Source organism: Rattus norvegicus, chromosome 2 (genome assembly GCF_036323735.1).
Source record: "Rattus norvegicus strain BN/NHsdMcwi chromosome 2, GRCr8, whole genome shotgun sequence".
NCBI classification, from domain to species: Eukaryota; Metazoa; Chordata; class Mammalia; order Rodentia; family Muridae; genus Rattus; species Rattus norvegicus.
Window position 1 is genome coordinate 237,966,366 of NC_086020.1, and position 22,068 is coordinate 237,988,433.

Consider the following 22,068-nt stretch of genomic DNA (forward strand, 5'->3'; position numbering starts at 1 on the left):
AGCTCCCTTTGGAGAGATGTGTGCTGAGCCTTGCTCTCTCTCCTGGTGTTAGATCACTGCCCACTGTCTATGAGGACATCAGTTCAGTCTCCAGGTCTTCTAAAGATCAACGATCAGCTTTCTGCTTCTGTGGTTGGACCTGTAGTGTGGTGCTGATCTAAGCTGTGCTGTGGCCGTAGCCTCCTTATTGTCAGGAGTGCTTACTGTCAGTGCCTGCTCATGGTGATGATAGTGACCCCTCAACACCTTCTCCTTCACAGCAGAAGCCCAGCCCGCTGCCTTCCAGCCTTGCTTTCTGAATGTTCATCTTACTTGACAACTCCGACTCACGTATCTGTACCTTCTGTTCCTCTTGTTTGGGCTACACGGGCCATTTCTTGTCTTGGCCTGACTGCACAGCAGTTAGACCTCTGCTCAATTTCGCCCTCTTGTGGTTGCCGTGACCCAGGCCTCAGAGAAACAGCTTGAGAGGAGGGGATGTTTCTCTCTCTCCACCACTGTCCTGGTCTCACTGGGAGGCTGAGGTGCGGCTGAATGTGCAGTGGGAGGCACAAAGGGGCAGCAGCAACAGTGCACGCCCTTAATCCCTCACTGAGGAGGCAGAGGCAGGCAGGTCTTGGAGTTCAAACCCAGCCCAGTCTACAAATGAGATCCAGGACAGCCAAGGCTACACAGAGAATCCCTACACACACACACACACACACACACACACACACACACACACACACACACCCACGGAAGAAAAAAAGAGAAGACCCTAGCTCACCTTGTCACAGTGGTAAGGAGCAGGGCAACAAACACAAGGCATTCGGTCTAGTAACTGATTCCTCTAGTTGGGCTCCACCCCTGGAGTTTCTAGTTACTCCCCCCCCCCCCCAAATAGTGCTTCCAGCTGGCGACTTAGCCTTTAACTTACGAACTTCTAAGGTACATTCATGTTCAAACCGTAACTGGTCTATCCCAGGGTAACCTTCCTTGACTGATGTGGATCTGTCCCACCCCAGCACCTTCATATTACTGAGCATGCGTCTTATGAAATTCTAATCACCTGCTAAGTTGTTACTTGCTTCTGACTTGTCTCCAGCTTATTCTTCCCACATTGAGAACTTACAGAGAGGACACATCCTCCTTTCTGCCTAGAAACTAACTGTATTTGGTGCATAGTGGGGGTTTAGTCAGACCTACTCAGTAGGGAAACTTCATCTTGCCCTCACTATATCATGTCATGGTCTCTATTAACAGTCATGGGTCCAAATCTCGAGCAGTGTACACTTGATTTGACTTCTTAGATATTAATAATTTATACATCCTAATGAGTTATGTGTCTACCCATATAGTAACCTCCTTAGATCAAGATGTTTCTAGAACCCCAGAAGGCTATCACATCCCCCATTCACTCTGCCCATGGGATAAGTCATAGTTTGTTTTAATTAGCTTCTAATATTTAAAAATGGGAAGATTTTGTATGAAAGTCCAGAATTCTATCATGTCTAAAAGTTGGAGGCTGTCAGCGCGGCCAGTCGAGGCTGCAGTGAGCGCACTGAGCAGCGGCCGTGAGCCACACGTGCCCTTGTATTTGCTCACGCCACCCTCTGCCTCCTCCTGACTGGAGACCTGCCTCCAGTTGCCAGGGACAATTTCCCTTGAGTTGTGTTTCTTGTGGTAGAACTACTTCTCCTCTCTTAAAAGGTGGAAACATGAATAGGAAACAAAGTTATCATCTTAGTCTACTCACTGTATTTCTAGTCTGTGATATCTCTTAGCCACTTTAATTCTACAGGTTTGATTAAATCTGTACACAGTTGTATGCGTGCCCAGTTTTCTGTGGAACATGTTTCTGCTTTGGTTTTCCCTATCATGAAGAACACCCTGAAGTGAACCTTTGTGCACATTATCTTCTTAGGATAAGGTTGTGAGTGGTGTTAACAGACCCACCTTGCCAGCTCTGTTCTTGGGGTGTGAGATGATGTTGCCTCCCAGTCCTGGGTAGGAATCTGGGCCAGGCTGTGGCTTAGAACATAAAGATTTCCTAATATAGTTAGGAAGGATAGAACATGGAGGTACTAGCCAAGGAGGTTTCTCATAAATGAGACCTGCAGTTTAAAGGGTATACTGTAGAACTATTCCATATTATATGTCATGGCGTACCTTAGAGTCAAGTCAGGCACTGTGCATCTTGGGAAATATTTAACCTTACTTCAAATATATTCAATTTGTAATACACATGCACACGCACACACACATATACACAGATACATACACATAGCCAGCGTGTATATGTGTATTCTAGTTTTATTTCTGTTGTTGTAATTAAACATCCTGATAATATCAATCTAAGGGAAAGGGTTATCTAAAGGTTTGTGATTCCAGGGTGGGGTCTGTCATGGTTTCAGAGGCAGGGGCTGAGTGAGCCAGTTGGTCTCTGTGCACCCACTCACTGTTGAGAGCAGTGAGAAGGACTGCTTTGCCCAGCTCACTGTCCTCTCTTGTACAGTCTAGGGCCCAGCCATGAGATGGTGCTGCCCACATTCAGCTCTTTCCGCACCCACAGCATGTCCGCACACCAACCGATCTAGATAGTGAGTCCTCGCTGAGATTTCCTCCCGGGGCGGGGGTTCTAAGAGTGTCAGTTGACATTAACACTAACCAGCACAACATATACTGCTGCTTCTGCTGTGTACATAGGAGTAAATACTTCAGACCCCTTCTGGCTGCAGAGAGGGCTCAGTGGTTCAGAGCACTTCTGCTGTTGCAGGGGACCTGGGTTCAGTTCCCAGGACCACACGGTGGCTCACAACCATTTTTAACTCCAGTTCCAGAGGATCTGATGCCTTCTTCTGACCTCCATGAGCACCAGGCATGTACATGGTGCACAGGTAAAACATTCATGTGCACACAAAGTGAAATGTCAGAACTCAAAAGGACATACAAACTCTTTGTACATTGGCTTTCATTGGGTTTCATCTTTTAAATCTGATGTCTCTTCCTTTGCCTTCTAAGGAGATGCTCACGTAGGAGAGTGACAGGAGCTGTTGTGCATGCCCCAGCACTGAACTGCCTTCTCAGGGACCCTGGCTCTGGGACTGGCTATGGGAGATTGGATGACTGTTACAGATCCAGTTCTGTGTACAGGTAAAGGAGTCCAGCAGTCACCACCAAAGAGAAAAGGGCGAATTGAGGAAAACTACCCACCCCAGCCACGGAAGACACAGTGACTGAGGGAGCTGGCAGTGCTGGTCACATACCCAGTTCTCATTTTCAGTAAAGTTGTAAAAAGCCAATCCGTTCTTCAGATGGACAGTAGATCATTTCCTCCATTTACAGTCTGTCTATTGGCTCCTTCAGTTTCCGCTTCCTTCGATCCCATGAACTGAGTGTCACAGACAAATGTGTTGATCCTGTTTTTGTAAATGCAGTAGTAGAAGTTGAAGTAGGCATTCATTTCACATATCTACCAAGGAAGGCCACTAATGTGCTTGTGTCATTTTGTCACAGAAGTGTATAGAGATTTCTTGTAAAAGTGTCTTGGCCCTAACTTTAAAGTACTTTGTATAAAACTCAGAGTCTGTGGTAATAGAGATTGTGTTAGCTTCGTAATTGCCTGAATGCTCTTTTATTTTCAGAAAACAAAAATCTCTCTCAATATACCTCAGAAACAAAGATGTCTCCGTCAAGTTTATACTCGCAGCAAGTACTGTGCTCTGCAACACCTTTATCCAAGAATGTGCATGGTGTTTTCAGTGCCTTCTGCACAGGAGAGAACATCGAACAGAGTATTTCGTATCTTGATCAGGTAATGTGTTCTTATAAGAAGCAAGAACATGTTGTGTTAGGTACTGGAAAATGTCAAGGCCACAAGAAAAGTGTTTGCCAAGCCTGAGTGGCCAGAGACTGAGAGCCCCTGTGAGCTGGGCTGACCCGGGGTTAACTGCTGTGTCTGTGGCATCTGGCCGCCTCCTGCCTCGGGTTACTGATGACGATCCTAGACAGCTTACGCCAGGTCAGGGTGATTGTTAAGCAGGTTCTAGAAAGTTCATCAAAGAATTTAAAGTTGTTTGTATTCATTCTTTGAATAATTAATGTACTTAATGATCTAGGAATGATCTTCTGTTCTTCCCTTTTCACTGACTTGTCTATTAATCCATTGAAAAACAATTCTATGTTGGAGGTTTGAGTTGACAAGTTAAACCTGTGTATTTCGTACTGCACAGTGTTTTGCAGTTGGCCTATTGTGGGGTGACCTAGAGTGCACGTGGGTTTGAGAATCGGCACAGTGTTGCTAACTTATCACTGTGAGTGCAGTAACTCCTGCTGACTGAACGGAGACATCCTGTTCTTTGACCGACATCTTTCCAGAGATAACAGCTAAGAAGGCGTTTTCTCCCTTCAGGAACTGACTACCTTCGGTTTCCCTTCCTTGTATGAAGAATCCAAAAGTAAGGAGGCGAAGCGAGAGTTAAGTATAGTTGCTCTTCTGAACTGCATGAATGAGCTGCTTGTGCTTCAGCGGAAGAACCTCCTGGCCCAAGAAAGCGTGGAGACACAGAATCTGAAGCTGGGCAGTGACATGGACCACCTGCAGAGCTGCTACGCCAAACTTAAGGTACAGTCGGTCATCCTCCTGCCTCAGTGCCCTGCCACAGGAGGCCATGGGCTTCAGATTCGATTCAGGACTGTGTTTAAAACCTGAGGTTCTTTTGCATATAGGAAGATGATTTCCAGAAATGTGTACACAGTTGTTACTCTGCTTCTCGCTGTCTGTGCTGAAGGCCTTGATTTTACTGTGGAGAGGCTCTGCTGAGTCTGTAGAAAGTTAGGAAATACTTACCTTCTGGGGGAAGTGAGGATTCTCTCACCTGATCCAGCCGTACTGATAAAGGACAGCTTCATAACACATGGATGCCAAGAAAAAATATGCCCATGATCCTATGGTACATACCCATGATCCTACGGTACATACCCATGATCCTACGGTACATACCCATGATCCTAGGGTACATACCCATGATCCTACGGTACATACCCATGATCCTACAGTACATACCCATGTTCCTACGGTACATACCCATGATCCTACGGTACATACCCATGATCCTACGGTACATTCCCATGTTCCTAGGGTACATTCCCATGTTCCTAGGGTACATACAACAAAGAATGGGATTGGGGGAATGAGCCAGACAGCGTCTGACCCTAAGGATGTCCAGCACTGCAGGGGAGACTGTAGTCTTCTGTGGCCACTGGTAACCTTTCTCTGTGAAAAGGAACTTCTCACAGAGCCATACCACCTTACCATGTTGTTGCTGATTTCTGGTTTGCTTTCTTTTTCCTCCTTAGAAAAAGCTTGTTTTAAAAATGTTTTTCTATAAAAATGTATTCCTGATTCCTCCCTTCGCCTTTGAATCATGGTGTAGGAAAGACGTACACTGTAGTTGCATATTGTCGGGAATATAGTCCACACAAGCCATTTTTCCTCCGTATTCTATAGTAGGGCCCGTTTACAAGAAAAAGCCTTTGTGAGTGTGCACGCTCTTAGCAAGTTGGCTTCCTTATGGCTTTCCATCTGTCAATTCTTGGCCTGTTTCTTCTACTGTGTCTACTTCCTACCCCACTCCTAAGAACAGATAATGAAAGCCAAAGTCGCATCCTCACTCTGTTCTGTTGGATTAGGAGTTTGGTGTAATGTCTGCAGGGTGCTAGAGTGCGCGGGAAAGTGCATGTGCTGTGCACTGCCCTGTTGGTGAGCTCCGAGCACTTCTGGGGTGCTCTGTAGGGGCTCCGGAGTTCCTCCATGGCTCATGTTCCTTTCAGTCACACCTCACGTGTCTTCCCTGTCCTCAGAGCAGGTGCAGTAACACTGCTCCCACAGTGCTTTCTAGCTTCTTTTTTCTTTTTTAAAGATTTATTTAATATATATATATATTTTTTTTTTATTTTTTTTATTTTTTTTTTACCGTAGCTGTCTTAAGAGACACCAGAAGAAGGCATCAGATTCCATTACAGATGTTTGTGAGCCACCATGTGGTTGCTGGGATTTGAACTCAGGACCTCTGGAAGAGCAGTCAGTGCTCTTAACCGCTGAGCCATCTCTCCAGCCCTTCTTTTAGCTTCTTGTTTATGGGGTTTGCCTGAAGGACAGATAGATTCTCCCAGTGTGTATCCTGGCTACCTGGGGACACGCAGGGCTGGAGGGTCCGTATTAGTGCTCCCTAAGACTGTGAGCTGTGCGTCACACTAACTCATGTCCTCTTATCAGGACCTGATGGACATCAGGCTGATCCAGACATCTAAACCTGGAATACAGCGTTTTTTTCCACACACCATTGGCCAAGTGCCATAAGTGATTAGTATGCGTCTGTGCAGTTAGGTTGGAGCAGCCAAGTCTTTTCCTTAAGGAATGAGCTAGAACTACCCAGAGCAGAGTGTTTGACTAGGGTCTCTTCTAATTTGGATTTGACCTGGAACAGAATCTGTTGTTTAGGTTAGCCGAAGACAGAAATGTATAAGATTTCTAGATCTAATTTTTGTGATTGATTCACACCCAGTTCCTGCTCATAGGTTTCTGATCAAGATTTAAAGAATGATTCAGAAGCTTGCTAGCATCTGGAAAAGGTATTCCAAACAGAGCGTGCAACTTATATGAAGTCCCAGAGGGAGGAGAGAGCATTGCATTTTCAAAGAATCACAAAGGGGTTTATGGAGGCTGGAGACTGAGGTTTGGTGGGGCCTGTGAGGTGTAGGGCTGGACCCTGGGCTCCAGATGGCATGGAGATGAGGTGGTACCAAAGGAGCGGAAGACATTGTATGAACGTCACTTTGCTGATGGGGTAGAAGGATTATGGGGCACACATTCCTATTTAGATGGGGAATGGTAGGCTCCAGGAGCCTCATGACAGTGCTAGTTTTTAGGAATTCATTGCAGAGTTTTTGTTTGGTTTATTTTAGTTTTTGGTTGACATACTCAAAATAGATTGCATTATTAAAATTTTACAACCTTATGTGTCTTACTCAGGTCCACCTCACATACTCTCTCCTCCTCCACCCTGTCATTCCATGGAGTACCGTCTGCTCTCATGTGATGCATGTAGAGTGAAGTCTGGGTCTGCATGAGAGAAAATGGGGTGTAATTTTCTTTCTTATCCCCAGGCCCCCCTCCCCCCACACCATCAGCCTCTCTTGCTCTCTGTTCTCTTTAGGTGTCCTCCTGCCCTGGCAGCCAAGCTGTCCAACTTTCCTGTCATTTACACACGCACATTTAATCTGATCCACATAGGAGAGGAAACAAGGCATTTGTTGTTTGGAGTCTGGCTTTTTAGACTAACACCATTATCTTTTGTTCCATGTATTTTTTTCATGAAAGTGATGTAATTTCATTTTTCTGAGCTGAATAAAACTCCACCATCCACAAGCACACACAGGCATACCCCACCCCCTCCATGTCACATTTCTTTACACATTCTTCCGTTGGTTCATCTAGGCTGCTTCCTGACTTAGCTACTGTGAGCAGAAGTGGTGCAGTGAGCATGGGCGTGAAGTACCTCTGTGCGGTCCTGACGGAGACTCCTTCCAGCATAGACTAGGAGCACATGCTGGATTGTATGGACTTTGCCTTCTTAGTTTCCTGAGGAACCTCCGTACTGATCTCCCTGGTGGCTTTGTCAGCTTATCAGTGCTCAGTCTCCTTTCTTTTGTGGGCACCAGCGTTTGCAGTTGCATTGTTCCGGGATGGTAATAGCCTTTCTGACTGCTGGGGTGATGTGGAATCTCACTGCAGGTTTTCATTTGCACTTCCTTTGGGGCTAAGAGTGTTAAACACGTTTTATATATTTATGGTCATTTGTATCAGAACTGCAGAGTCAGTGTGTTTGTCCATTTATTGAATAATTCGGAGCTTCGATATTTAAGATTTTGAGCCTTTCTTACACACTGTAAGTATAAGTAACTACAGCTGTGTAGTTAGCAAAGGCTTTCTCCTGCGGTTACTGCCGACGGCCTCCTTTGCTGTGACTCCCTCTGACTCCCTGTGATCTTGCTTGTTCGTTCTTGAGGTTACTCTCTGTCATTGGAACCTTTCCCATCACCTCCTTTCCCGTCCCTCTGTCTGAAATGCTTCCTGGTTTCCCTCTAGCAGCTTGACAGTTTGTGGTCTCACACTAAGGTCTCTGATCCAATTTGAATTAAAGTTTTGCATGGGGCGAGATGAGGGACCTCCTCCCCTTTCCCAGTGTGTTGCAGGGTCTATCTTTCTCCAGTGTATACTTTTTAGATCATGGTTAAAATGGGGAGGCTGTAGCTGTGCGAACTTCTTTCTGCCTGCGGCTGTATTCCGTTGGCCTCCATGACTATGTTGCTGGCTCTGCTCTGCTGTTCTTTGTCACCGTGGCTTCGTGCTGTGACCTGAGGTGCTGGCCAGTGGCTCCTGTGCTGTGCTGTATTCTCACGAGCCTCGGCTCTTCGTGTTTCTGTATGAACTTTAGGATTTTTTGTAATTTCTTCAGAGGTTAGACCTGGTCTCGGGCAGTGCGAAGGATTGTGGTCCCAGACCCACACTTAGGGGCCTTCCCAAGGATGACGGGATGCCTGTGGGGGAGCGTGTCTTATGAAGTGTGCTCGGAGAGCATCACAGAGCCTCGAGGAGGCGCTGAGGAAACCATGTTGTAGTTCTTGTCAGTTTTACTCCAGCGTCACACTTCATGTTCCAGGAACAGTTGGAGGCCTCCAGGCGAGAGATGATCAGCCTTCAGGAGAGAGACAGACAGCTACAGTGCAAAAACAGGAATTTGCATCAGCTCCTGAAAAACGAGAAAGAAGAGGTAAGCTGTCTGTTCTGTGTGTGAGGTGAACTGTTGGCTTTTGAAATGTAACGTCACATAATGGTCAATTCTCTTTTAAAAAGAAGTGTGACATCCTGTGTCACACTGGCATGGTGGGTGGCAGTCCCATGCCTGTCCTCCCGCTGCCCCAAGACCAGGGAACAGGGTGGGAAGGAATCTCACCTTCTGGGATCGGCAACAAGTGGGAAAGTCAGGCTGTGGATTGACCGGGTACCTGAGTCCATCGACCCAGGGGAGGCAGATCTGAGTGCATTTCCTAAAGCTTACAAGACTCTTTCAACTTCACATAAAGAGAGAACATGGTAATGTATTATATATATTATAATACATATATTATAACATGTTATATATTATATAATATATAACCTATAGAAAGACACTATATGTTATATAATACATTGTGTGGTGTATATAACATTATATAAGATAATACATATGTATGTATATACTACAATGTATACTACAATGTAGTATATATTACAATATAATGTATATATAATATAAACATAAATATAAATTATATATTATGTTACACATATGTATTAACACATAGTATATTGTACTATATATAGTTATATATGTATTAATTATATATAAATCAGATTTCTTGAGTTACTGCCATAGGAACTGTATAGATCTGGATTTATTTTTAACCTTATTAGTGTTTAATAATGGAGAACAAATATCTAACCAAACCATAAATATGATATTTATATACAATTTATATATAATATTTCTTGAATTACTACATAGAAATGTTTGGTCTGGTGTTGGTTGCATTTATTGACTGTAGTTGTCTTGGCGTTCAGTAAGCTGCTACCCACTCTGCTCTGAGTGTTCTCCGGCTGCCGGGAGGCGGGCAGGGAAACTGAGAATCCAGGTCAACAGCACAGCTCTGTGAGACGCCACCTCTCAGTGAAGAGAGGGCTGGGAGTGCGGCTCTTCCACCATCCCTGCGTGTCAGAGCCTTACCTGACTGAGGCCTTTCCACAGAGAAGGAGGAGTTAGCTCAGAACTGAAGAGGCATTATGTGGGAACACGGGTACTCGGGCTTGTTTGACCTTTTGAACTTTTGAGTTTTAGCAGATATGTCAATTCTTGTTTGATAGAAAGCATGTTTTCTTTCAGGTACAAAAATTACAAAATATCATAGCCAGTCGGGCTACTCAGTATAATCATGATGTGAAGAGAAAGGAGCGGGAGTACAATAAACTGAAGGAGCGTCTGCATCAGCTTGTTATGAACAAGAAGGATAAAAATATAGGTGCGCAGTAACGGGGGGGGGATGTTGGGGGTAAGGGGTTAGGGTGGTGATTAGGGGGTGAGCGTGGTGACGGGGGTGGTGGTGGGGCTATTGTGGTGATGGGGGTGGGGCGCTGTGTGTGTCAGCATGGTGAGGGGGGAGGGGAGTGGGGGTGAGTGGTGATAGGAGGGGTGAGCGCAGTGGTGGACAGGGTGGGGGGTGAGCGTGGTGACGGGGGAGGGGTACAGGGGAGGAGGTGAGCGCTGAAGAGTGGAGGGGTTCATATGTTGTAAGGCTTCAGAGTGTAGACATTTCCATGCTAACTGCAAACTGAGACGACAGCTGACTTGTGAAAACAAAACAAAACATTGAGTCCTTTCAGTTAGCGTCACTATTTGTGTGTTGTCTTCGTTATTTTTCGGTTGCTGTAAGACCAACTGACCAAGGCAACCTGTAGAAGAATTTATTAGTCTTACAGTTTCAAATAGTAGTCCATGACAGCCATGCAGGGAACAATGAGGCAGACAGGCAGGCGGGCAGGCATGGTGCTAAGCGGTAGCTGAGAGCTTCCATCCTGAGACAAACCATAAGGCAGAAAGAGCCAGCAGGTCATGGCATGGGCTTTGGGAACATCACAGCTCACTCCACTGACACACACCCCTTCTAACAAGGCCACGCCTCCTAATCCTTCCCATACAGTTCCACCCAGCGGGGACCACACATTCAAGCATATGAGCTCATAGAGGAGGGGACATTCTCGTTCAAACCAGCACACACATACTTGTCTAACAAGAACTGGACAGAGTTGATCCATCAAGAAAAGCAAGGCAGACACTGATTCCCATAGAAAACTGAAGATTGTAAGCATCACAGTGGCTCAGATGTCAGGACAAGATGATTACAGTTAGCTTTGTGAAGTGTCAGCTGCAGCAGCGGCAGCCTGGAGGGTTGGTAGCTATTTCTCGTCCCAAGTCCAACCAGAAATGATAGATTTAACCTTATTCGTCCTAGAATTAGAAGAATTATCTTTTCTTGCACCAAATGAGTCTTCTCCATCTGGGAAGATGGGACAGTAGTACCGTTGGGTGCTCTCTCTCCCTGGGTGACGCAGTAAGCCGTGGTTGATAGGGCACAGCACCCTCTCTGTAATGGCTCAAGCTGAGCTGAGTTTAACTTGCTTCCTCTGCCATGGTATGGAAAGGTCCCCTAACAGCGTGTAAGTAGGTGTCTGGCTGAGTTCTCGGAAAAGCTGATTTCCAAGTGTAAGCAGCAGGCCTGCAGCCTGTGGTTGATCATCTGATAATGAGATTAATAGTGACATCGAACATCAAGTGCCTACTGTGTGCCAGATGCCGCACTCGCTCTGTGAAGTACTTTTAGATCCCTTATCCCTAACAACTGGAAGGTAGTTCTTTCCTTTTCCCAGTCAGGAAAGAAGCAAGCTTAGCATTTGAAGAGCCTGCCTAGCCTCGGGGTGTTTGAAGGGTCCTGACCCAAGTGCTGAGCCAGCGTGGGCGAGTCTCAGGCATGGTAGACTGATGGTGGAGAGGGTGAAGACTGATAGTGGAGAGGGTGAGGACTGATGGTGGAGAGGGTGAGGACTGATGGTGGAGAAGGTGAAGACTGATGATGGAGAGGGTGAAGGTAGAGGGTGAGGACTGATGATGGAGAGGGTGAGGACTGATGATGGAGAGGGTGAAGGTAGAGGGTGAGGACTGATGGTGGAGAGGGTGAGGACTGATGATGGAGAGGGTGAAGGTAGAGGGTGAGGACTGATGGTGGAGAGGGTGAGGACTGATGGTGGAGAGGGTGAGGACTGATGATGGAGAGGGTGAGGACTGATGATGGAGAGGGTGAAGGTAGAGGGTGAGGACTGATGGTGGAGAGGGTGAGGACTGATGGTGGAGAGGGTGAAGGTAGAGGGTGAGGACTGAGGGTGAAGACTGATGCTGTTTTGTATTTGCAGCCATGGACGTTTTAAATTACGTGGGCCGAGTGGATGGAAAGCGAGGCTCCTGGAGGACTGATAAAACAGAAGCCAGGTATGGACGGCCATGAGAGGTGACTGACAGTGCGGCCACGGTTTACTGTCACCAGGCGTTCTCACACCTGTGCTTTCTTCCTCAGGAATGAAGATGAAATGTACAAAATTCTGCTGAATGATTATGAGTACCGCCAGAAGCAGATCCTGCTGGAGAATGCGGAGCTGAAGAAGGTCCTCCAGCAGATGAAGAAAGAGATGATCTCTCTCCTTTCTCCTCAAAAGAAGAAACCCAGAGAAAGAGCAGAGGACAGCACAGGCACTGTTGTAAGTGTTCCTCTCTAACAGCCCAGGCTGCTACCCACACAACTCAGACCTGGGGAGGAGACTCAGTGACTGCTCTGTTGGTGTCTAGAACAAGACAGCTTCACCCACAGTCACCCTGACAACCCAGAACTGCTCTCTGCATTTCTCGGCACATCCTGGGGAAATGGAGGGCATCTAGTACTTAATGAGCATCACCTCACCCATATTTCCCCTGGAAATCGTTGCCTGCATTGTAATGTTTAAGATGTTATGGTATGGAGAACAGAGGACTTGTGGGAACCAGTTCTCTTCTACCACCCCACTGTGTGGGTCCCAGGTATCCGCTCGGGCTGTCCAGTTTGGTGGCAGGTCCCTTTACCTGCTGAGCCGTCTCACCAGACTGTTAAGGCTAACAGCAGGTGTGCCCTAAGATTTTAGTGCCATGATCTGAAAAACGGAGACCCAGCCGCCCGCAGCTGCGGCTTAGAGTGGCACAGCGCTTCATTGAAATTCCACATTTGATTTCCTAAGACAGCTCCATGGGGATGGAGCCACGCACAAAAGTGTTTTCTCATTGCCCATGCAGTGTACATTTGAAACAGTTCATGTTTAGGCTTCCCTGCCATTTATATAAGGTGTCTACACACGCATGCGAGGAGGACTTAGGGCGACAGACAGACAGAGAGGAACGAGATGCTACAAAATCCAAAAGGATCTTAAGTCCCAAGTGCTCGGGCCCTGAGTGTGTGCTGAGGGATGCCCAGTCAGTATTGTAAGAGGCACAGTGGGTCGCAGGCCTGAAAAACACTGATGGCCAGGGCCAGAGTGCGACACGTCTTTGTCGTCCTTCTCTGCTTAGACCCGACCAGTGCTGATGTGACCTCTGAGTGACCTAATGACCTGACTGAGGGGACCTAATAACCTTTCTTTTAATCTTCTCTCTTCTTTCTCCTGTGCTGGGAGCCAGCTTGGCCAGGAGTGGGTTGAGGCTGGATACAGCCAGCGTTGGGCATAGCTTTAAAGATGGCTGCTCTCTGGCCTCCTAGCTCTCTAACTGCCATAAATGCTTGTTGATAACTTATAAAAAAAAATCTTAAAAACGTTGTTTATTCTATGGTTAAAAACTGTTGGCTTCTTTTCTCTTTAACTCTGTTCTTTATTAAACGTAACTCTCTGTGCTTTACTGAACTCTTTAGGCTTAAATAAGCACTAGGGAAACTTAACTTTCTTACCGTTCTGTAACTCTCACTGTTCCATGATTCATTAAGTACTGAAAACCTAACTGTTAATATTATTTGTGCTTTAATAAACGCTAGTACCTGGCGATTAACACATGCTGTTTAGCCACAGGGAATTTAGAAAAAAGACCATTGCTAGTACCTTTTTCTGGTGAGTCTGCCAGAAGCCTCTCTGTCTAAGCTGGTTAACTCTTTATGAACAAGAGAGGAAGGAAAGGAAAAGAATTAAGATGCTTTACACAGGCGAATATGCACAGACACATACACGTTCATACACTCACACTCTGGCTGGGCCCTACTGTCACAATCAACTCCACAAGTATTCATGCATGTTTACATATATGTATATATACTACACACATGTAGACAGACAAGCAGACATAAACATTTGGCTGGCTGGTTGACTGGGTAGGTGGGTGGATGATGGATGGATGGATGGATGGATGGTGGGTGGGTGGGTGGATGGTGGATGGATGGATGGATGGATGGATGGATGATGGATGGATGGGGCGAAGCTCCCCAAGCCAAACCATTCAACAACTTTCTTTTCTCTGGCCTTTTAATGCCTTCTTAGACAAAAAGTTCTTTAGAACATTACTTCATAAATAAAATGTTACACAAAATGGGAGTTATAGAAGGATGTTGATATAAATTCAAAGCAACAGATTTTACATGGCCTTGCCTTATCATAGTGCACACTTGTGACCCTCTCCTTCGACCTAAATGTCTTTCCTTGATCACAAAATTGTCCCAAGTCTATTTCCCTTTTTAGTGTAACTGTGAAAGCTCGTTGGATTTTATTACTTACTGTTATGAAGAGTAGTAGCATTTCACTCTTGATTCTAACCTTATTACATCTTTCTAGCAAGATGTCATTCTGTTACATCTTTCTAAGACCGTCTCTAAAAGCTTTTTACCTAAAATTATTTGAATGAAATCAGGAATTCCATAAAATCATTACCTATTTGTCTATATAGCATCACTACCGGACAGTCCATCTCCGTAGGTCTGCAGAGATCTGCTCCAGAGAATGGTCAATACTTAGTTATATATTAATATATATTTAATAATATATTTATATACTTAATATTAAATATATTTGTATTTATATATAATTTAATAATAACAGGGATCTTTTCTCAAATGTAATCTCCTCAGTCTTACCTAAAGGAGTGAATCTGTCACAGCTTTATAGTCTATGACAGAACCATCTCAGGAAGGTCACTTGCTAGTTTCTGGCTTCTAGATGGCTTCTGGCACGCCTGAAAGGTATTGTTTTGAATTATTCAAGTATGTCTGCCTGCCATGGATGTTGATAACAAATAAGGGCTATTTCATGTAGATGTGTGCTTGGCCTGCACCGTTAGCACTGTTTCTCTGAGGTAACTTAGCAACATTGGACGTGTTCTTAGTACATCAGAGAAACGTGTCATCCCTGAGATGGCATGAGGAGAATGAGGATTAATGTCTGACTCTAGCTGATCTCTAGAGGTCGTTTAGTGAAGTCGCCTGACCTGCAGACAAGTTGACACTACCCAGAGCCGCGTCCGACCTCTGGGCTCTGTGGGCCTGGCCTGCTTCTCTAAGCCTGCACTTTGCCTTCGTGCACAGTTTGAGGGTTGAGATATGGCAGCATCCAGCACAGTGCTGCATAGACAGGAGCTGCCTCTGCCCAGACATCCGTTAGGCAGATTGGTAGAGATTTAACTGGATCAGGAGTGTCTGTGTCGCCAGTGTTAACTTGTTTGTATTAGGTATTAGCTAATAGGTCTTATCGGTCTGGTCCAGTGCCTGGGTGTAAGGCCACTGTGACGCTTGTGTGTGCCCTCTGTGCCGTAGGTCATCTCCGATGTAGAAGACGACGCTGGGGAGCTGAGCAGAGATGGTGTGTGGAGCCTTTCCTGTGACACTGTCAGGGAGCAGCTTACAAACAGCATCAGGAAGCAGTGGAGAATTCTGAAAAGCCATGTGGAAAAACTTGATAACCAAGGTAACTTCTGCGCCACGGTGTGCAGGGCGGGCCCCACAAACAGTGCTGTGGGCTCAGAGCGGCTGCTCACAGCCAGGGTCAGACTCTGCTGGTTTGTTCCGGGTTTCACACTGAGAGGAGTGCGCTTGGCTTCAGAACAAACCTCAGACAACAGTGTCCCTCAATGTCCAGTGCTGTCTGTGTTGCCGGCAAATCATGCGAATGTGGGTTTCGTAGAGGCCAGAGGCACTGGTTCCCTGGAGCTTGTACAGGGAGCTATAAACCACCTAACAGGGAGCTAGGGGGCCTCTCAGGAGCAGCGCACACTCTGAACCTCTCAGCCGTCTCTCCAGCACGAAAGTTCCTAGTTGATAAATGAAGTCCACTTATAATATATGGAAATGTTCTAACTGGTGAGTCTCATCCCAGTGCCATGAGCCGTGAAGGGCACAGTACAGTTCTCACTGTAGCTCCCACAGGGCTTTGCATGAAACGTGCTCATCGTCTCATGTCCATTTAATAGGAAGCCTGCCTAGACTTGAGTTTGCAGGATTTAGCGTGTGAACTCACAGTTGTTAGAACCACTCTTTCCAGCACCATCAAGAAAGGTTATACATTGTGATCTTGTGTGTTTGCTGTGACTGAGCCAGCAGCTCCTGAAGGCTGGGAGGTGAGAACGGAGGCTCCATGAGGTGCATTGCTAACCTCATGACAGTCAGGGATGATGTGGTCTCTAAGGCGAGTGTTGGCAGCTGTGCTCGCCTTCGAGTCTCTTTAGTCCTAAATGCATAACTGCAGTTGTCAGAACTCGGAGTTGTTTTTCTTTAAAATGTCTAATTTTGTCCCAGTTTTGAAAATGCAAAATGCCAGAGGCAGTAACTTCCTTTTACAAAACCTATGAGAAGCCCAGAAGGGTAAAGGTTCTGACAGTCTTTCGGTTTTTAAATGTCTGTTTAAGAACAACATGGACTGACAGTGGTTGTAAAACCTGACTAGTTTCTAGTTGTTGTAGTTAGGGTTTCTCTTGCTCATGAGTAGCACGGGAAGAAAGGTCTGTTCACCTCACAGCTCACAGACTGTCAGGAAGGGAGAGCATGGAGGGTGCTGCTTGTTGGCTTGCTCCTCGTGGCTTCCCTAGTTTGCTTTCTACGCAGCCACAGACCACCTTCACAGCAGGGGGGTTGGACGCCCACCACAGTCAGCTGTGTGCTCCCACCTCAGCCCGATCCAGGAAATGCCCTGCAGGCTTGCCCACTGACGAGTATGATAGAGGAGTCTTCTCAATTGAGGTGGCATCTTCCTAGATGACCCTAGCTTGAGTCGAGTTGACAACAAGCTAACCAGCACCCTGGGGTTCTGTCAGCTTCAAAGGTACACTCAGAGGGCTTTCATGAAGAGGACGTCATCTCACGACAAGACCATGAGCAAGAGACTGAGAAACTGGAGCTGGAGATTGAGCGGTGTAAAGAGATGATCAAGGCTCAGCAGCAGCTCTTACAGGTAAACAGGCCCGGCAGGTACCCCCCATCACTGAACTGCTGTGGCCTCTGGCAGGTACTACCTGCACATCACCACTGCATCTGGTAGGTGTCTGCTTCTTCATCTGCAGAAGTTGGTAGAATTGACATTTCCCATCTCAGCTGGGTCTGCCCTGGTGGTTAGACCTTATCTCTTCCTCACGTGGTCCCTGCTTTACCACGGGAAGCAGCATGTGGGAAAGCTGGTTCTCACTGGCTTGCTGATTCCTCATAAAGAGTGTCCTTGGCCAAACAGACCTGCCGTCCTCACTTTCACTTGAATCTGTGTGCCAAAGGTGTTTCCTGACTTACTGTACTTTAAAATTTAACAGCAACAGCTGGCCACTGCGTGTGATGACGACACCACCTCACTGTTGCGAGACTGTTACTTGCTTGAAGAAAAGGAACGCCTTAAAGAAGAGTGGTCCCTTTTTAAAGAGCAAAAAAAGAATTTTGAGAGAGAAAGACGAAGCTTTACAGAAGCTGCTATTCGCTTGGGGTTGGAGGTGAGGCTACAGGGCTGCGCAGTGGGCAGTGGGTGGGGTTGGGGGTCAGGCTGCAGGGCTGCAGGGTGTGAATGCTTCTAGGTTGTCTCTACTGTCCATTTTTTCTGAAGCATCACTGACCACCTTACTGTTGTGGAACATTGACCAGACTGCTCAGACATGAGTTTAAACCAATAGAAAGTCTGTATTCACTGACCAGTGACTACACTGTATGTTTGGGATCCCAGTGTATCTCTGAACCTTTCTCAGAGTGAGGTTTTAACACAAAATCCATATCCTGGGTTGACATATTTCAGTTAACAAGAACAGTTAGCCAGAAGTCAAAAAGCAAGATTAGTACATTTAGAGACTTTCCTATAACTATGGAGTTTGATGGATTAGGTCTTTGTTTATGTTTGGGCAGGTGGTGCTGTCTGTGTGCTGTGTTAGACAGCCTGAATGGTACCTTCCATCATGGAGTCAGTTGTGCTATGCTCTGGTGCCCTGTTACCTTACAAATAACTGGAAGTTGAAGGGGGGCTGAGCATATGGTAACTCTGAGACGGTCTGCTCCTTTGGGCATCTCTCACTTACCCCTCAGCATATGTGGTGCTAGAAGGCAATACCCAGAGCATGCTGGGTAACAGAAAAGAAGGCAGTACCCAGAGCATGCTGGGTAACAGAAAAGAAGGCAGTACCCAGAGCATGCTGGGTAACAGAAAAGAAGGCAGTACCCAGAGCATGCTGGGTAACAGAAAAGAAGGCAGTACCCAGAGCATGCTGGGTAACAGAAAAGAAAGCATAGTAAAATACTGTTTCCCAACCCTCCTAGAGGAACGTATGCATTCCAGGTTAGCAGTGTGGGTTTTGTGTGTACAGTCCTGCCTACAACGCCTTCTGTCGGTAGAACATTGCCTCCAAAGTGCTCTTTCAGAACTTGAAGACACAGTGTCCCAATATGATTTTAAAGCTCAACCTATACAAACCCGTATTGTGGAGTGAGACTGCCCTCCTCCTTCCATTTTGGAGCTGGAGGGGCTTGGTGGGTGAGAGTACTTGTGCGTTTGCAGAGCCTCCAGGCAGGCTTCTCAGTACTCAGAGCACTGTAACTCCAGTCCCAGGGGATCTAAAGCCCCTCCGTAGTCCCAGGGGCACCACACACACGGGTACATATACATACTCGCAAGCACTCATGTACATAAAATGAAATTAAATTTTAAAGAGGTTAAAATATTGTATGTTAAAGTTCTCAGAAGAATTGCCAATGGGCAATTTTGTTTTATTTTGTTTTTTCTTGGTGGGGCACAGAGTTCGTCTGTGTACCCTGCACTGCTCTGGAGCTTGCTCTGTAGAATTGGCCTTGAACTCCCAGAGCTCAGCCTCCTGAGGGTGGGCATTCCAGGCCTGTGCCACCATGTCGAGCAGAAACCCGTCAGCTTCGCCCTCGTCTCTTGCCTGCTCCCTCAGGTCGCAGCTTTATGAGATCTTTGTTTTCTGTCGGCGGCTACCACTCCTCCATTCTGCTCTGCACTAATGGTCAGCATAGATACTGTGATCTGTCTGAAGGTGGGGCTAGAAGTGAAAAGCCACAGAAGAATGTTGATGATGTGGTTGTGTATATATTGCTCACTCTATAAACAGGTCATGCATTTGAACACGTAAATGATTGAACACGTAAATGATGGGATTGAACCCGGCGCCTCGTGCAAGGCAGTCCTGCCGCTGAGCTGCAGTCTCAGCCCTGACTTTGCCAGCCAGGGAGCCATATCATTCTCTGTGTTCCCATGGTCATTCCCAGTCAGACCCTGCTGCCTGTGTGTTCAGCTCTCAGTTGTGCTTCCTTGTGAGGTCTGTGTTACCAAGCCGCCCTTTTAAACAGAAAGGCTGCACAGTGCTAACTGTCTTGAATACTGGAATAGCTAAAGCTAGATTAGACTTCGTTGACTGGGCATTTAATTTTAACTTCTAGCTTTCCCTTCAACAATTGAAAGAAGGGGATTGGAAGGTGGCTTGGGGTTAAGAGCACTGGCTGCTCCCCCGGAGGACCTGGGTTCAGTTCCCAGCACTCACACGGCAGCTCACAGCCGTCCGTGAGTCAGGTCTAGGGGAGCAGAAGCCTGTTCTGTATCAGGCACAGACATGTAGGCAAACCACCCATATACATGAAATATTTTTTAAAAAATTGAATTATTTATTTTAATTTTGTTGCAGCTAGACATTTCCTATGTCACCTCGTAGGCAGTGTTGTGGGACGCCTTCTGCGCAAGCTTAGGGGATTTTCACAGTTCCCAATCTCCTCAGGACACACTTAGTTTCTTCCTCTGAGAGTCCCGTGTCTTCCACGTAGAGGTGTTTTCTCCTGCTTGTTTCCTCTGTGTCTGTCTTCCCTGTTGTTTGACGGTGTCTGGCCCTCAGGTGTGCCTGTGGCTGACACTGGGTTCTAAGTTCTGGACATTTTTTATATTATTCTTTGGATCACCAAACTGTCTTTAGGATCAGTTTTATTATTTATTTCAGTCACTGACTTTTTTTTTCTTTTTTCTTTTTTTCAGAGCTGGGGACCAAACCCAGGGCCTTGCGTTTGCTAGGCAAGCGCTCTACCACTGAGCTAAATCCCGAACCCCTGATTTTTTTTTTTTTATTTCAGAATTTGTTTTTTTTTTATTTTTCTAGTACACTTAAATTTCCTTTTCTTTATATACTATTGTTGTCTTGCATGCGTTTTGAATCTTATAATCTGTGTGACGGCATTTTCAGAACTCTAGGAACACCGTTATTTGCAGTCAGTTTACCTTTGCTTTTCCTCTTCTGCTGCTGTTTGCCCCAGCGTGGGTCAAATCTGGTTTCGTATTCACAGTGTGAGTAACAGACTCAGTGCCAGGCATCCTAAGTCGCCTGCACGACTCCCCCACACCCTTACTTAAGCCCCGAGTGTTCCTCAGGCAGCCAGTGCCTCGTGTGCGCCTGGCAGCCGTGTGACCCTGCCCAAGAGTATGTCTGCTTGGAGACATGGGTGGCCATGACAGAGGAATGAGAGAAAATGTGGTTTAGGGATCATCACGTGATCATGAGGAGATTCTGTGTAATCATGTGATCAGAAGATGATCCTGTGTAATCTGTCTTTCCTCTTGTGGCTCCCACTGGCAAATGGCGACAAGACAAAAGAAATCTCCGGAGAGGTCAGACGTCTGTTTCCCAGTGGGTGATTTGTAAAGTGGGGGTTTTTCTGATATCAGTTTTGTGTTGCGTGTTCTTTGTGTCATAGTTCTGCTAATACTGTGTTCATGGGAAACCCAGCAGTCGATGGACTATCAGTGAAGTCTGTGGTTTTCATTATTTAAAGATTATTAGCCTATGTGTGCGGGTGTTAGACCTGAAGGTGAACATGTGTCCCTGGTGCCCTCAGAGGCCAGAGGATATCCTGTCACCTGAGTGGGTGCTCGAGACTCATGAGCCGTCTCGTGGGAGCTGGGAGTGGAGCCCAGGCCCTGTGTGGAGCATCAGGTGCTCTTAACCAGTGCAGCCGCCTTGCTGTCCCCAACTTTAGTTTCTTAAACGTGATTTTCTTGAGTCCTTTAGTTTCTAGGTGACTATTTCATGTAAGAAGGTACAGGTTGCAGAGGGGAAGCAGCTGGAGAAGTTCCTGAGAGGGAGAGAGAGTTAACAGTGGAGTAACTGCCTTCGTCTTCGTCCCACTAGAGAAAGGCGTTTGAGGAAGAGCGAGCCAGCTGGGTGAAGCAGCAGTTTTTAAACATGACGACCTTTGATCACCAGAACTCAGAAAATGTGAAACTTTTCAGTGCCTTTTCAGGAAGTAAGTGTTGACGTGTGTCTGGTTGGAATGTGTCCCAGTCCGGCGCCGAGCGAGCTGGCAGCCCCAGTGCGTACAGGATGGCCTATCTGGAGCTGAAGACTTAGTCTAAGTGTTTTAATCTCTCTCTGCCTACCCGTGTTCAAGTTCTAGTGATCAGACCCAGGAACTCAACCTGTAACAGGCTACTATTCTACCAAGGAGCCAGACCCCTAACCCCCAAAAACCAGCTTAATGGTTTATTTACTTAAGTCAGAGTGAGGTTCATGGGAGAAGCATGCATATAAAAAGTGCTCTTGTGGGTTTATGATGATGCTATCCATGTTCATGAAAATTTGTGATCTTAGAAACTGACCATTTTTAAGCTAGGCCCCTCTCTCTGGAGATTGTGTGACAGAGATGGCAGGTAATTTATTCTTTCTCAAAGTCCACTCTGAATTGCAAGTGCTTGATCCTGGTTCGTGATCTCCGTGGTTGATAGTTTACCATGTGTCCTGTTCTTTCTCTTACTCATAACCAGGTTCTGATCCAGACAATCTTATAGTCCACCCACGGCCACGGCAAAAGAAGCCACACAGTGTCGCTAATGGGGTACCAGCTTGCACATCCAAACTGGCTAAGTCTCTTCCGACCTCACCTTCAGACTTCTGCCCGTCTCGCTCATGTGTGTCTGAGCACAGGTAT

The 22,068-nt window shown here is 46.3% G+C and overlaps 1 protein-coding gene across 8 annotated transcripts in view; it reads left to right on the plus strand.

The window, feature by feature from the left end:
• The window catches only part of Ssx2ip (SSX family member 2 interacting protein), a 32,741-nt gene that overhangs the window by 8,080 nt on the left and 2,593 nt on the right, over positions 1-22,068 (plus strand). For 7 of the 8 annotated variants that reach the window (XM_006233454.5, XM_006233455.5, NM_175597.3 and 4 more), the window contains 12 exons: positions 3,001-3,132; positions 3,624-3,793; positions 4,391-4,603; positions 8,703-8,813; positions 9,963-10,098; positions 12,044-12,119; positions 12,205-12,385; positions 15,442-15,592; positions 16,935-17,071; positions 17,421-17,594; positions 21,273-21,387; positions 21,905-22,064. In XM_006233454.5, the coding sequence (XP_006233516.1) occupies positions 3,090-3,132; positions 3,624-3,793; positions 4,391-4,603; positions 8,703-8,813; positions 9,963-10,098; positions 12,044-12,119; positions 12,205-12,385; positions 15,442-15,592; positions 16,935-17,071; positions 17,421-17,594; positions 21,273-21,387; positions 21,905-22,064 (1,667 nt within the window). In that variant the 5' untranslated portion in view covers positions 3,001-3,089. Of the gene's footprint in view, positions 1-3,000; positions 3,133-3,623; positions 3,794-4,390; positions 4,604-4,964; positions 5,244-8,702; positions 8,814-9,962; positions 10,099-12,043; positions 12,120-12,204; positions 12,386-15,441; positions 15,593-16,934; positions 17,072-17,420; positions 17,595-21,272; positions 21,388-21,904; positions 22,065-22,068 lie in introns of those variants that run through there. The other variant, XM_006233458.5, reaches the window with a different exon arrangement.